This window comes from Rutidosis leptorrhynchoides, chromosome 4 (genome assembly GCF_046630445.1).
Source record: "Rutidosis leptorrhynchoides isolate AG116_Rl617_1_P2 chromosome 4, CSIRO_AGI_Rlap_v1, whole genome shotgun sequence".
Taxonomy (NCBI): Eukaryota; Viridiplantae; Streptophyta; class Magnoliopsida; order Asterales; family Asteraceae; genus Rutidosis; species Rutidosis leptorrhynchoides.
The window spans coordinates 500,619,780-500,636,740 of record NC_092336.1 but is presented as its reverse complement, the minus strand read 5'-3'; the positions used below and the strand labels follow the sequence as shown (position 1 = coordinate 500,636,740).

At 33.8% G+C, this 16,961-nt stretch overlaps 1 protein-coding gene across 1 annotated transcript; it reads right to left on the bottom strand.

The window, feature by feature from the left end:
• Positions 1-8,180: 8,180 nt before the first annotated feature.
• LOC139844763 (jasmonoyl--L-amino acid synthetase JAR4-like) lies at positions 8,181-11,199 on the bottom strand. The gene is made up of 3 exons (XM_071834990.1): positions 10,901-11,199; positions 10,724-10,825; positions 8,181-9,537 (listed from the first exon to the last, which is right to left on the bottom strand). Exons 1-3 carry the CDS (start codon positions 11,182-11,184, stop codon positions 8,181-8,183), a joined length of 1,743 nt encoding a protein of 580 aa, XP_071691091.1. The 5' UTR covers positions 11,185-11,199.
• Between the last annotated feature and the right edge of the window lie 5,762 nt (positions 11,200-16,961).

The window sequence follows — 16,961 nt, the reverse complement described above, 5'->3', positions numbered from 1 at the left end:
TGACGATATTCTTATCTATTCCAAGAGTGAGCAAGAGCATGAGCAGCATTTAAGATTGGTATTAGAATTGTTAAGAAAAGAACAATTATACGCCAAATTTTCTAAGTGTGCGTTTTGGTTGAAAGAAGTGCAATTTCTTGGCCATGTTGTTAGTAGCAAAGGAATTCAGGTTGACCCAGCTAAAATTGAGGCCATTGAAAAATGGGAGACTCCTAAGACACCAACGCAGATACGCCAATTTTTGGGTTTAGCTGGTTATTATAGAAGGTTTATTCAAGATTTTTCCCGAATAGCTAAACCATTAACAGCGTTAACACAAAAAGGGAAGAAGTACGAATGGACTTCTGAGCAGGAGAGTGCATTTCAATTACTGAAGAAGAAGTTGACTACAGCACCTATTTTATCATTACCTGAAGGGAACGATGATTTTGAGATATATTGTGACGCTTCGCGACAAGGTTTTGGTTGCGTCCTTATGCAACGGAAGAAAGTTATAGCATACGCATCCCGACAATTGAAGATTCATGAGTGGAATTATACGACGCATGATTTAGAACTGGGAGCAGTAGTGTTTGCATTGAAGATATGGAGACACTACTTATATGGGGTTAAATGCACTATGTTTACCGATCATAAAAGCCTTCAACATATCTTCGATCAGAAACAGCTGAACATGAGGCAACGTAGGTGGGTCGAGCTGATAAACGACTATGATTGTGAGATTCGCTATCATCCTGGGAAAGCGAATGTAGTGGCCGACGCTCTAAGCAGAAAGGAACGGGAACCAATTCAAGTACGAGCAATGAACATAAAAATTCGCATGAATCTCAACTCACAAATCAAAGAGGCTCAACGAGAAGCTCTTACTAAAGAAAACATAGGAAATGAAATAATGAAGAAGTATGGGAAACAACTCGTTATACGGGAAGATGGAATTCGATATTTTGCAAACCGTATTTGGGTACCAAAGTTGGGTGGATTAAGGAAGTTGATATTGAATGAGGCACATAAGACAAGATATTCGATACATCCTGGAGTTGGAAAGATGTATCAAGATCTTAAGACGCATTATTGGTGGCCTAATTTGAAGACAGACGTTGCAACATATGTTGGGGAATGTTTAACTTGTTCCAAAGTCAAAGCAGAACACCAGAAGCCGTCAGGATTACTTCAACAACCAGAAATCCTAGAATGGAAATGGGACGGTATTACCATGGATTTCATCACAAAGTTACCTAAGACTGCCTGGGGTTATGACACCATTTGGGTAATAGTTGATAGTCTCACCAAATCTGCACATTTCTTGCCTATAAAGGAAACGGATAGAATGGAGAAACTATTACGATTATACATAAAGGAAATTGTTTCAAGGCATGGAATACCTATTTCCATTATATCCGATCGTGATAGTAGATTTACATCAAAGTTTTGGCAATCACTACAGGAGGCCCTGGGAACTCGTTTTGATATGAGCACCGCATATCATCCACAAACTGACGGGCAGAGTGAAAGAACAATTCAGACTCTTGAAGACATGCTCAGGGCATGTGTGATCGATTTTGGAAACGGATAGGATAAATATCTACCATTAGCAGAATTCTCGTATAATAACAGTTATCATGCGAGGATTAAAGCTGCACCATTCAAAGCACTGTATGGAAGGAAGTGTAGATCCCCTATCTGTTGGAATGAAGTAGGAGATTGACAATTAACTGGTCCCGAGATCATACACGAAACGACTGAGAAGATAGTACAAATCAAGGAGAGATTGAAAACAGCCCGTAGTCGCCAAAAGAGCTACGCCGATGTCCGAAGGAAACCATTAGAGTTTCAGATCGGTGACATGGTTATGTTAAAGGTGTCACCTTGGAAAGGTGTAATACGTTTTGGAAAAAGAGGTAAACTGAACTCAAGGTATGTAGGCCCGTTCAAGATCATCGAACGCATTGGACCGGTAGCTTATCGACTCGAATTACCACAACAACTCGCCAGAGTACATAATACATTTCACGTTTCAAACCTTAAGAAGTGTCTTGCAAAGGAAGACCTCACCATTCCTCTTGAAGAAATCCAAGTCGACGAGAAACTACAATTCATAGAAGAACCAGTCGAAATCATGGACCGTGAAGTTAAACAACTCAAGCAGAGCAACATACCAATGGTTAAGGTTCGTTGGAATGCTCGAAGGGGTCCCGAGTTTACTTGGGAATGAGAGGATCAGATAAAACAAAAGTACCCACATTTGTTTCCCGAGAACGCAAAATAGGTACAATTTTAAAATTTCGGGACGAAATTTATTTAACGGGTAGGTACTGTAACGACCCGGAATTTTCCGATCGTTCTATACTTATGAGATTAATATTTACATAAATTAAACCTTACCAACATGATAAGTAATCCAAACTGTTGAGACTTATATTTTTGAAAAGAGTTTTACACAACGTTTGACCGTCCAATTTGACCGATGATATCACGAACTATATAACACACGATAATTATACGATTATGTATATGTACATATCTATACATATTTAACATGATTTAAGGATGGTTTAACATTTCATTGTGAACTAACAACAATGAGTTATAAGTATACTTTGAGACCGCTAACTTAAGTTTTCAAAACGATAACTATATGTAACGTTCTTTGACATATATACTTACAATCTATAATGTGTTGTGATTTATGTCACCAATATGATTTAAGTGTAATGGGATTAATTTGTAACCAAAATAATCTTGATAAATATCGAACAAGTTTGGGGAAGTGTGGAGTGCACACTTGTTTGAACTTATCTTGATTATGACGGGGGTTCGGGGGCAGCGCCCCCGATAAGCGGGGTCCAAGGGGTGGCAACCCCTGGCGGGGTCCAAGGATATTAAAAATGTCTTAAAATTTTATTTTTGGCCCGGTTGGACCCAAAATAAAAGCCCGATTTTGACTTCTTTTACCGTATCATACCCATCATCCATACGTATTTACTATTGGTAAATACACATCAAATCAATATCCTTATCAGCTTTAGATCTACCCTAGATAAGAGGGAATCTTATTTGTAAGCTAGCATACATTATTACTCAAAAATTCAACACAATAATTTGTCCTTGTTCCCTCAACAACCAGACTGCCCTATAAGTATCACCATCACCTTGGTTTTTCATTTCATTCTTACAACCATCTTTCTCTAACCAAAAAAAAACATACTCTTAGGAACTCTAAGTGTTCTTCACAATCTCAGCAAATACTCATGAAGAACTAGCTTCATGAACAACCTATAATCATCATAAGAAAGTTTGATCAAGATTATTTTCTATCTTTTCCAGTAGCTTTATCCAAGTAACTTGAGGTAGTAACCTTATTCATAATCTTATTCGATTCATATTTATATAGCTATCTTATTTTGTGTTATAAAATTTTTAACAACAAGAACATAGTTTGAATGATTTCAAACCTGTTCGCAAACTAAATAGATCCTTCTAATTAGATTTTTAAAACACTTCAAAACCTGTAATATATCATATTATGACAAAATCGAATTAATCATATCTTGGCTAATTAACATAATATTTAATATATATTTACTTATGATTTGATTTTATATATTCCAGGACCACCCGTAAACAACACGAGAAGATTAATCATAAGACCTCATGATTGTACGCAACACGTCATCTGACAACACGGTACTTTATGTACGCAACACGTCATTTGACAACATGGTACCATGGGTCGAGATTAATTCTGATCAATACGAATACGATGGGGTCTTTATTTATTTTATTAAGCAACTAATTGTGGACCATTAACAACAGACTGCTAACTACGGACTAAGAAAATATTAAAAGTATTATAAGTATATATATATATGTAACGATTACTTGAAAAGAAAATATGTTGATATATTATATATATGGTTAGGTTCGTGATATCTATCGGAGACCAAGTCGAGTTAAATACCTTCAAGGAAAAGGTGAGTATATAGTCCCACTTTTAAACTCTAAATATTTCGGGATGAGAATACATGCATTTTATGATTTACGTTATGGACACAAGTGATTAAAAATATATATTCTACGTTGAGTTGTACCACTGGCATACTTCTCTGTAACTTGGTAACTATTATTTACATGAGGTATTGTAAACGCGAATCCTGTTGATAGATCTATCGGGCCTGACAACCCCAACCGGACTGGACGACCAGTATTCAACGGTTGCACAGTACTTCGTTTCGGTAACTACACTTGGTACGGTGTAGTAAGATTTCATAATAAAGGGAATATGCGACGTTGATTAAATGTTAAGTATGGTTATTAAGTGCTCAACAACTTAGAATATTTTTATTAAAACGTTTATATATGAAATCTTGTGGTCTATATTTATAACACTGCTGGCATTAAACCTATATCTCACCAACTTTATATTGACGTTTTAAGCATGTTTATTCTCAGGTGATAACTAAAAGCTTCCGCTGCAACATGTTGAATTTAAGCAAGATCTTGAGTATGCATATTTGTGTCAAAAATAAAACTGCATATCGGAGGATTTGTAATGTAAAATATGTTGGAGGTCGTATTGTTATTATCACATGTAAAGTTTGTAAGTCTAAGATTATCGCTAAACGATAATCATTATTAAGTTGTTTAAACCTTGTATTTGTAATAAAAGCTATGGTTTGTATTGTAAAAACGAATGCAGTTTTTGAAAAATGTCGCATATAGAGGTCAATACCTCGCGATGAAATCATATGTTATTGTATCCGTCCTTATGGTTAAGGTCGGGTTTTGACACCACGTATCGTACACCTTGAATAGTACGAATTGTACCATCGTGCATCTTCAGAATGATATCTCCAATTCCAATGATCTTTAGTTTGTGATCACTGCAACTATATACAGATCCTCATGAGATACGTTCATATTGTTTGAACCATTCTCTTCTAGGGTTCATGTGAAAAGTAGCTCCCGAGTCAAATAACCAGACATCAACAAATGTCTTTCTGCCTTCATTTGCTACCACTGCCTCACTAACCAAAGTAGTCCCATCATCTGAAGTGCTTGCAATATTTCCTTGAGGATTTGAGTTATTTAAACTCCGACAATCCTTCTTCAGGTGACCTTTTTTGCCACAATTGTAGCATGTATAGGTATTCTTCTTTTTAGACTTCGGTTTACCATGATTGTGACTCCCACTTGGGCCACGTTCCGTTGATCTCCCTCCTGACACCACCAAGGCCTCCACTTGTCGTGAACCGGCCTGTTTGTCCTCCTTGTTATTGCACCGATTTTCTTCTTCTATAATAGCAGCCGCAACTTCATCATAGACTAGATACTCCGAGAGAACATTATTGGTTAAGTTAATAATGAGTTGATCATACGAGTCAGGTAGACTCTGAAGTAAAAGTTCAGCACGTTCTTTTGGCTCTATATTGCAACTTAATGAAGCGAGTTGAGAAAATAGAGTATTCAAAGAATTAATGTGCTCATTAACTGAAGTAGATTCATTCATGCGTAGCGCATAAAGTTTCCTCTTAAGGAATATCTTATTGTGCAGTGATATGGTCTCGTACAATTTTACGAGGTGATCCCAAATCTCTTTCGCCGTCTTCTTTTCTTTTATGCTAGACAAAACGCCATCTGCTAGTGCCAGATGAAGATTTGCGATAGCCTGGCCGTCCATCTCTTCCCATTTTTCATCAGTGACTTCGGCGGACCGTCCACTGATGGCCACCAAACACTTATCCTTTCTCAGGATAGCTTTCATCTTTAGTTTCCATAACGAGAAGTTACACCCGTTGAACTTTTCAATTTCGAATTTCGTAGACATTGCTATAATCACAATCTTCTTTTCGACAATACTATTTTTCCGAGAAATAGTACCTGAGAACTTTTATCGAGTGAAAATAATATTACTTATTTTATGATGTGGACGATCCACTCCCGTGGCAACCACAGAGCATACGATAAGTAGATTAATACACACTAGATATTAGACCTTAGCTCTTGATACCACTTATTGAGAAAAGTGACACCGAATTATAGCAAACCGCTAGTAATAATATGAAAAACGATAATAAAGGAACACCGAGATTTAACGTGGAAAACCCTAATAGGGTAAAAACCACGGGCAAGGAAAGAAACGTTTCACTAATATGAATAATAGGAATTACACTTCTCTCTAATTATAAGGATAAATACTAAGCTTTATATCTCTTATAATTAGGAGACTTATCACTTACTCTCTATTATACTACTAGAAACACAAGAAGAAGAAAGAAAGAATGTGTTGGGATGATTCAATCTGCTTGTAGGATTCTCTATTTATAGAGAATGGTAATGGCAAGATGGTAAATAAGAAATGCAAGTTGGATGGTGGTTAGTTGGAAGAATCACCAAAGTCATCGTACTGGCAACATCCACCACAAATTACATGTGGTATTAGACCACTCTAACACATCATCTATTTATTTCAACAGAAAAGTATGAGTGACGTGAACCCGTTGGTATTTTTTGGCTGAAGAGTGGAATTGACGGAAGAGTTTAGTGAAATATGGGAACAAACTTGTTCATTGTGATAGCAATCAAAGGCAATCCATAAAAAAATGAGGATGTCTGATGTCATGATTGATCTTAGAGTGTTGTCGCATCTGTCGTCTTCAAGCACAAGTAATATGGTACAAGGAGACTTGGGATCTTGGAAGTCAAATCCACAAAAACTTAGTGACGTAAAAGAATTGGAGTTTGTCATAGGTGGCTAATAATATGTTTTATAAATGTTTGCTTTCGGTAGCTGCGAATGTAGTTTGTGCCGAGTTATAGCTTGAATTGGTGTGTCTGTAGCTGATTTCATGCACCTTGGGTGTATATAATAAAATATTTGCCTTCCAAAACAAAACAAAAAAGTATAGTGAAATATGAACTCGATGAACCTGTTGTTGATGATGATACAGGAAGTCATATCGTAATTTTACATTTGATACAATTAACTGATTTTTAAAGGTTAAAAGACTATAATGCCCATCATGTGTACATCATGTGTTTCACTTAACTGTTTGAAACTAACGATCAGTTAACTCTGGGACTATTCGTGTACAATGTTTAAAACTTGGGACCAATCATGATCGATTTAAACTTTAGATCCTATCTTTATGTTTGGTACAAAGTTTGGGGACCAACCACGATGTTTTTTCTTGTTCTAAACTCATCAAACTTTAACAGAAACTTTAACGGTAAATGAGTAAATGAATATAATTTTACTAGTCAGACTATATAAGAATCAAAGTAAGTTTTACTCTCTCTTGTACCCAAGGTATGGGATCAAAATGGTGGGGTCCTTAAAAGGTCGAAATGAACGTTGACTTTTAAATATATAAATACATACACATATTTTAAAGTCAAAAACTTTCGTTGACAAGTTTTCACCTATAATCGCTATTACGCCTGATATAGTACAAAAAAGTAACACGAAACTACGTCATTTTTGGTCAATTTGACCGACTTTTGACTGGATTTTCGACTTTTGACCGATGTTGACACGACTTTCCCACCTTTGACCCAACTTTTGACCGGACATATTAGACGTCGAGACGGACTAGTCACCAAAACGTGGCAACTGACGCGATGAACGCCGGTTGCAATACTTGAACTAATAGGATTATTCCATGACAATCTTAACTTTTTCACTGATCGGCCATCAAACTTTATAATCGAACTAATTACTTAATTAGGACATTGGAGTCACTTTGATATTAAGTTCAAGTATGATAGTTAAACTAATTGCGCCCGTTAAGTGAAATTAAAAGTTCTTGTGTCCAGAAAATGTTTGGATCCTATCTTACGATATTGAGATGTCAGATGTGACTTTTGGGTCTAGAAGTATAATGATTATATATCAAGATTTTTTATTAAGAGAGCCTTTTAACTTTCCCTTGGGATAGAAACAAAAATAAAAATAGGGTGACTATATTTCTATCATATATTTATATGTATCATAAATATATTTTAAGAAAAATAAATTCACCTGAAGTTTAAATATTCAACATAGTAAGAACAAAAAAGTTGGAATACTGCAACAACCCAAAAGATGTTAAATGGATTAATAAGACAATCTTTATTCATAAGTTATAACTTAACCGGCCATTAGTTTCAAGCCCAGATGATCATAACATAACAAACAAACAAACTTAACCATAAGCTGTACTAAGGTAACTCTTAACAACATTGTTGCATAGTATCTGAAACACACTCTGGTTAGCCGCACCCACACATCTCGGTGTCTTGTACTGGTTCAAAACAGACCCTTGTTGAACAGAATGATCCAGCATCTTTTGAAAGGTGCCCCTCGAAAGAACTCGAAGCTCAAGTGGTCCAATCGCACAACACTTTCGCGAGGTCACGTAGCCTGCATCAATAAAAGATGTGTCTAAACAGTTGCAGCACTCTTTCAGCAACTCATCACTTGGTTCCCCACTAACTTCCCAAAAGATCACGTAATGACCAGGCTCTGATACGAGATCGATGTGGCTAGTAAAATCAATTAGCTCGAGTTTTTCATTAGTTAAAAGCTTAGTTGCTGTTTCAACAGATAATTGTAGATCTTTCTCAGTGTTCTTATCAATGTTGATGGTTGGCATTAAGTTTTTTCTGCAAATAAACTTGAACATTGGGGTCGAGTTATAAAATCCAGTTATCCTAAGCAAATCCCCAAGGCGATAACGGTAAAAACCTGCATAATTAGTAATCACAACTTCGTATTCTTCACCGATCTTGACGTCATTCAAGCCCACTGTTTTGGGCTCGTTTTGGGCCGAGTCAATGTCAGAATCAGGGTCAATGATTTTACTAACGGGTATAAACTCGTAATAACCTACATTAGGAAGTATGGCGAAACTGGTAGTTTCAGGTGGTGACAACGGGCTAACATTTACACCGATCCATCCTTCAGATGACCCGTAATCGCCACTTTGTAAAGGTACTTCTCGAGCATAGTGTCTGAGTTTTACCAAATATGGTTCCATTGAGCCCGTCATGATCCCGTGAATGTACTTGGTGTTAGGAAAGATTTCGGGGATCAACCCATGCCAGTCGATTAATGCCGAGCATTTTTTGTGAATTTTTTCAGCTAATTCAGGGTTCGGTTTTAAAATTTTGGCCATCGCAGTTCTGATAGATGGAACTGTGATTCGGGGGGATAAGACTCCGATTCGTAAATCATTACAGAGTTCTTCCCAGATTTGTTCAAAAGTCCTAAATGAATGCACAATGCTATGTGCAAAAGAAGAAGAAATAACTTGAATTTCGTCATGGAAAATGAGTCCACAAAGGAGATGACAGTATAAAGATTGGTGATAATCAGGCCCAAAAACGACTTCATCTGGGCTGCAAGATGGGGTTTGTAAGGCTTCCATTGTTTTCTTGAACTCTGGGCTGCGACACACATTTGTAGACGCGGTTGCAACTATCAAACCACCTTTCGTTGTGAACTGCTTGCTACTATAGAGAAAGTTCAAAGCTTTACCCTTTTTTTCAATCGAAAACACCCTGAACCCAAAAGGAGAAAATATAACTCTTAGGCTTTTAGCCGAACTTCAGAAAACCCGATTGTGTTCGACCTGTTTGGACTCGTTAAAAAAAACTGACCCATTTGACCCAAACCCGACCCGATTGGGTTCGACCCATTAGAAAAACTGACCTATTTGGGCTCGACCCATTTGGACCCGAACCCGTTCGGGTTCGACCCAAACCCGACCCACCCTGATTGCCAGGTATAGACCGAAGCAACACACATAATGTTTTGCACTAAATTTTCTTTCTGACTTATCAGTTTTCCATGGTGAAACGATCATAATAGTTGATGAAGGAGCTACCAAGTAGCAACACTTGCGAAACTAGAGTGGGGCAGGGGCGCCCGCCCCTAGTGGATCTGAAAATTCTAAGCCAATAATTTTGGATTTTTTATTTTTCCCCTAACCCAAAAGTCCATGACCCAAAAGCCTCCATATTTTGCCCAAAAGACTCGATATTTGCCCAAAAGCCTCCATATTTTGCTCCCAACCCAAAAGCCCATGACCCAAAAAGTTGTATTTTCATGGAAGAATGGAAGAAAAAAAGTTGCAGTGAATGCGAACACTCTTAAAAAAATTTCGTCGCGGGTGAAAAAAAGTTCATGTTTTGAGTAGCAAGTATGAAGTTTTATATATGAAATTTGATTATTAACTTATTTTCAATGACTCAAAGCACATGATATTATTCAATTGTTGTTTTAGGATTGTTTAAGTTCTGATGATCATTTAGAAAACACAAATCCTAATACTCCAAAATTATATGGAGTATATCACTACAACTAATATTGTATCTTTAACACTTTATGAATGCATTTTTCACGCCTAAAAATGTGAATATATGTTGGACCGTGAAAAAATATGATGCCAAAAACTTTGAATGTGAAAAAAATATGGTGTCAAAATTTTTTAGTGTTATTATATGTTTGACACGTTTAAGTGTCATTTGTTTTTCCTTTTATACGCTTTCAAGTGCCAAAAATTTTGTGACACTTATATGTGTTAAAAACATGTCAAGTAATTCACTTTTTAAAAAGTCAAAAATGAAACTTATTGTTATTGTATACACCATTGAACATGAGTACATGACATTGTTGGAGAGTCCATAAAAGTCAACCATACCAAAGTCAACGACCTCAAGATGTGTTCAACATTAATATACATACCTGTTTCTAAAGGCAAAAGAAGTCTGTAAAACCTGCATGGTAAATTCAGTCACTTTCTCATTGTAAGGTACAAACTTGCGCTTCCCTTGAGCAGTTCCAGAGCTGCCAACACGAGTGTAACATAAGTAAAATGATCAAATTACCCCTGCAACCAAGACTCGACTAATGAATACATACCTTAATGAAAAGTTGGTAATCGGCTTTCCGGTAAGGACTGGGTAGGGTGCACCATCGGCGATTTGTTGAATATACGGCTCAAGATCTTTGTGGGTAACAAGAGGGACGCGAGATATGTAGGTTTCAAGATCAGTTGTAGCATCCACATTCAAGTTTTTCAAGTATTCAGCTTCACAATTTTCTTTCAAGATTTGTTTAAGAGTTTCAATGTGAATCCTTTTGGCATCTTTGGTCAAAGCTTCAAATTCTCGAATCACTTCTTCACTATTAAATTCTTTGTCCATTGTCTTGATATATCTTGCAATAAATATATCAATGGCAACAAGTTTACTGATATAACTAAAAAAAATCAATACTCCATAAATAAATGTTACTTGGACTAGCTTCCTAACTAGAAACAAACTGTTTGTTCATGGCCGATGCAATGGATGGAAGAAAACAAGGGCCGCGATATTCATGTGTGTTTGACTTATAGTCAACGAGACATGACTCCTAACATGCTGTTCAAAAAGAATAAAATGAGACATAGATTTTACCAAGGCATAATAAATTAATGAAATTAAACTTCCAATTCCTTATAAGGACAGAGATGAACAATTTTTTATGTATTTTACTAGTAGTCAAATTGCTAAAGTTGTAATCAAATAACACTAAAAAAATTTCCCAAAAAACAAAAGAAAGATTGTTGTCTATGTAGACTTGATTATCAGTCAACTTCAGAAAATCAAGATTTCTTAATATAAAGAATAAGTTATTTTCTGTTCAGGTACTAATATTTTAAAGCGGCCTAGCTATTTGATTATTTGGTAACCAGTGGCGGAACTTGCACCCCACCACATATGGGGCGGGTACAGAAAATTATTAAAATTTTCATTACAGCTGGGGCAACACTAAAAAAGCTGGGGCAACACTAAAAAGAACCTTATGTTTTAGTAATTTTTTTTATTTTTAGTGTAAACTTTGTTATTTTTTTAAATCCAGCAGGGGCGAATGCCCCGCTCTATCTACACAAAGCTCCGCCCCTGTTGGTTATTATTTTCGAAATTTTCTCGCCACCAGTAATATACTCCGTATGTTATAAGGGTGTTGATAACGTATGCGGTATACGTTTATGCGTATTATATGAACTAGAAATTTCATTGAAACAGTTGTAATCACTTGAATCCAATAATTTGCGTGAAATCCAACAGACTAATCAGAGCGCGACATTTGGCCCGACATTCACATGTGATTGAATTTTTTTTTTGTTTTTTTAAAGAATTTCGAATTTTTTTTTCAAATTTTTTTTTTGTCCAATTTAGAATGTCAAATCCAATCACATGTGATTGTAAAACTCATTCACATATGATTTTGCATGTCAAATCCAATCACATGTGATTGGAAAAAAAAAATTTCAATCACATGTGATTGTATTTGACATGCAGAATTACATGTGATTGGGTTTTACAATCACATGTGATTGACATGCAGAATCACATATGATTTACTGCATGTCAAAGCCAATCACATGTAATTGAAAAAAATGAAAAAAAAAAAATACGAAAAAAATTTTGAAAAAAATTTAAAAAAAAAATTTGGAAATTTTTTTTTTTAATTTTTTTTTCAATCACATGTCGCACTCTGATTGGTTCCTTGAATCTCAACTTAAAAATTGAATTCGTTTGAATATTCCTCATTTAATAGCGCATAAACATGGTAATCAATATATTGATTTACCACCGGCCTTCCGGATGAGTGGTATCGAGCCTTAGTAGGGCGAGCCCGCGATTAGTTGTCAATCAACTCGGGTTCTTGAACCCTTGGAATTTCCTATCTAGCGAGCGTGAGTGCAAATGAGAGCATACGATGCCTCTCAAGCCGTTAAAAAAAATCAATATACTAATTTAATGAGTATTAAATATAAATTTTAACATTTAAGGTAACATTTCGAGTTTGTTAAATGCGCCTTAAGTATGACACGGAATATTAACTAAAATAAATAGTACGAAGTACATAATAAATAAATGTAATACAGTAATCTATAAGTTCTATTAAAATCCTAAAATGATGATGCAATAATTACCTTTTTTCCTTCTATAAAAAAACAAAAAGAAAAATTGTGAAGACATGTAGGTGATGTCATAAATAGAATTATTTTTAAAATTAATTAAATTAAATCTACTTAATGATATCATAAATAAGGATTACCTAAACTTAAAAAAAATCAAAAATAAAGAAAAAAATTCAAAACCCTCATGATGATGTCATTAAAATAATTAATTGTATTTAGTAAAAATATTAACATGTTAATATTATAATATATGTAACATTATGTACAACCTTATTATAAAACACCCTCAGGACCATATGTACAATATTTAAAACATTATTTACAACCTTATGATAAAACGCTCACATGACCTTATGCATAAACTTTAAAACAATTTGTTTACAAATCACCTCATAAACACGTGTACAAACTTTGAAGCATATTGTACAACTTTCATATAATAACTGTATTTTAATTTTTAAAAATTTATCAAGAGTCATTTGTTATTACTAATAATTATTATTAAAAATATAAATACTCAATTTTTTAAACAAACTTTATTATTATTTATTATAATTATAGTTATTATATTATTATTCAAATATGGTTGTTTTTTATGAGATTAATTACGTTACATATGTATGCGAAATACATGTCTCAATAAAAGGTTGTAATGTACGCTTTTGACAAAGTTAAGTACATCAAGGTAGTTTCATTTATGCTGACCAAGTTAAGTACATCAATATATTTGTAAAAACGACGATAAGTTTCTTAGTCGGAATTCGTTGTTCCACGGGTCATTAAACTAAATGACTTTAACATTTACATTCTTTTAATACCTAAAACATATTATAAACTGTTTCGTTTAAACAAATCCGTGATTTTACGGGTCATTTCACTAGTATATAAATATAAATGTACATCAAACTAACTTCTAACTATATTTCATACAAACAAATTATGGTCCAACACAGAAATCATATACCTACATATATAATGATCAAAAAGTTGGACATAACATATATATATATATATAGAGCAGAGGGATTCAACAAACAAATCGACAATTCAATATTAATATTAATAATTATATATAAAAGTGCAGATATAATACTGAAATGAAATATGCTAAACCCCTAAAATGACAAATTACACATGCAGTATATATAATAATGAGATTTAAATTTAGGGGTACCAAATGGGTTGAAATTTCTGGCATGAACTAACTAATTAACCTGCAGCGAGAAGAACTGAAGAAGATTCATTTTCCTTTTTATTTCCTGAGATACAAATAAATATAAGAAATGTTTAATTTAGAGAGAGATTTGTGTTTTGTGTGTAATTAAATTAATGTATTAAATATTATATTTTGGGATTTTATTTATCGGGCATCCACGTATAAACACAGAACAGAAATCACTAGCCTTCTGTCAAACACAACTGCATGGCTAAAAATACATACCATGACACAAATTAAATTTTTATTTATTATACCAAAAATATAATATTAATAATTTCATTAGTTCTATTTATCTTTTAGATTCGACGTAACCACCTGGATTTTGTAACTGAGCTTATAGTGAAGTTTATTTTTTAAGCCGAAACTCACGAAAGCAAGAGTTTATTATTTTATGAGTGTCTGTCCAAGTAGCTATAAGTCATAGCTGTAAATTGATTAAGAAGTACAACAACAATTATTATATTTGTATAATACTGTACTCCATAATAATGAAGGGCTTTTTAGTGATTATACATTTCATAAGACTATTTGTTGTGATAAATGAGATTGTTGTAGTGTTGTGGGATTGTGAGAATGATTTATGTTGACGTAATATTGTTGTGAGATGAAGGGACATTGTGGTAAATGTTGTGTTATGGTGTTGTGAGTAATGTGATAAAATATAATTAGTAATCAATTAATAAAAAAATGAGTTGACTAATCATATTTTTTTTTTTTTTGAACGGCGGTTAGATGGTTAGTCACGCACACACGCAAGGAAGAAACCCGGGATCGAATCCCCTTTTAGGAATTAAATCTGGTAAAACTTCCCCCCCCCCCCCCCCCCGGAATTGAACCTGCGCCACTTCAATGAGCGGTGAACACGGGCCCGCCCCAAAGGAGCTGGTACCACTCAGGCTGATGCCTCGGTGGTAGTTGACCAATCATATTACTACTTCTCCGTTGTCATTTTCGTTGTTCGCACCACAACTATCACAATAGAAACAATGACAACGCCCCACAAAGGTAAGTGAAGACCGTTGTTATGTTCCCCGTCAACAATGAAATTGTCGTTGACCTGTAGTGTATGATCTAAGCTCTATTTTTTCAATAAACTAGTTGTTAAGAGTTTATTTTAGCTTATGATTCTATAAGAGATGACATTTTCTAAATGTGACTGGAGTTTATTTTTCTCTTCTTGATGGTGGAGAAATGGCATCCATTTTTATTCTATGGTAGAGAAATGATTGTCTACATTTTACATTTCTTATACTTTATTTTCGTGAGATTGAGTATTGTTGTTGTTACTGTTATGATATTCATAAGTTCCACTTTTTAGCAAATATCAAATTAAACTTATGGTTTGTAGCTTATTGAAATCTTAGTCTTATTAAACTCATATAAACTATCATAAGCTCCTAAAATTTGTCATCCAAACATACCCTTATCGTGAATTACAATTTAATTATTTACATTGTTAACAATGTTAATTATTACTATCTTTTTTTCTTTCTAAACAATAGTTTCTTAGTATTATATGAAATGATGCCCATCTCAATATACAATCCCGATTTTTTTGAGCGTGCAAAGTGTGCAATTGCACATGGCTCATAATATAAAGAAGCTCAAAAATATATCCCAACAATATGTAAGTAATACGTTTTTTGTAACCGTTGTTTTGATTAATGCAAATACTTATTACATTTTTTGGTATTATTAAACTTATTCACACGCGCGCGCGCGCGTTCACAAACACACACACACGCACATATACACACACACACACACACACACATATATATATATATATATGTATATATATATATATATATATATATATATATATATATATATGTGTGTGTGTGTGTGTGTGTGTGTGTGTGTGTGTGTGTAAATTTATATCTATAGGTATATATTAAATTATAATTAATAATTAATTCAATTTAATTACAAAATGACACATAAGGTATATGTGGTGACCCGAACTTTTCCATGATTATATATTAAATGAAAACTATATTTGCATGATTAAATGTTTCCAACATCTTAAGCAATCAAACTTGTTAAGACTTGATTAATTGAAATAGGTTTCATGTAGACAATTGACCACCCAAATTGACCGGCGATTCACGAACGTTAAAACTTGTAAAAACTATATGATGATATATATATAGTTAACATGATATTATGATATGTAAGTAACTCATTAGGTATATTAACAATGAGTTATATACATAAAAATGAGACTACTAAGTTAAGAAACTCGAAACGATATATATAACGATTATCGTTATAACAACGTTTTACTAAATACATATGTATCATATTAAGATATTGTTACACTATATTTAACACGATAAAATGATAATTATATATATATATATATATATATATATATATATATATATATATATATATATATATATATATATATATATATATATATATATATATATGTATATCATTAAGTATGATAACAATGAACTACATATGTAAAACAAGAGTACTAACTTAAGAATTTCGAAACGAAACATATATGTAACGATTATCGTTGTAACGACATTTTAATGTATATATACCATATTAAAATATATTCATACATCATAATATCATGATAATGTAATAATTTAACATCTCATTAGATATAATAAACAATGGGTTAAGAACATTAAATGAGATCGTTAACTTAAAGGTTTCAAAACAACACTTACATGTAACGACTAACGATGACTTAACGACTCAGTTAAAATGTATATACTTGTAGTATATTAAGATGTATTAGTACACTTTTGGAAGACTTCAAGACACATATC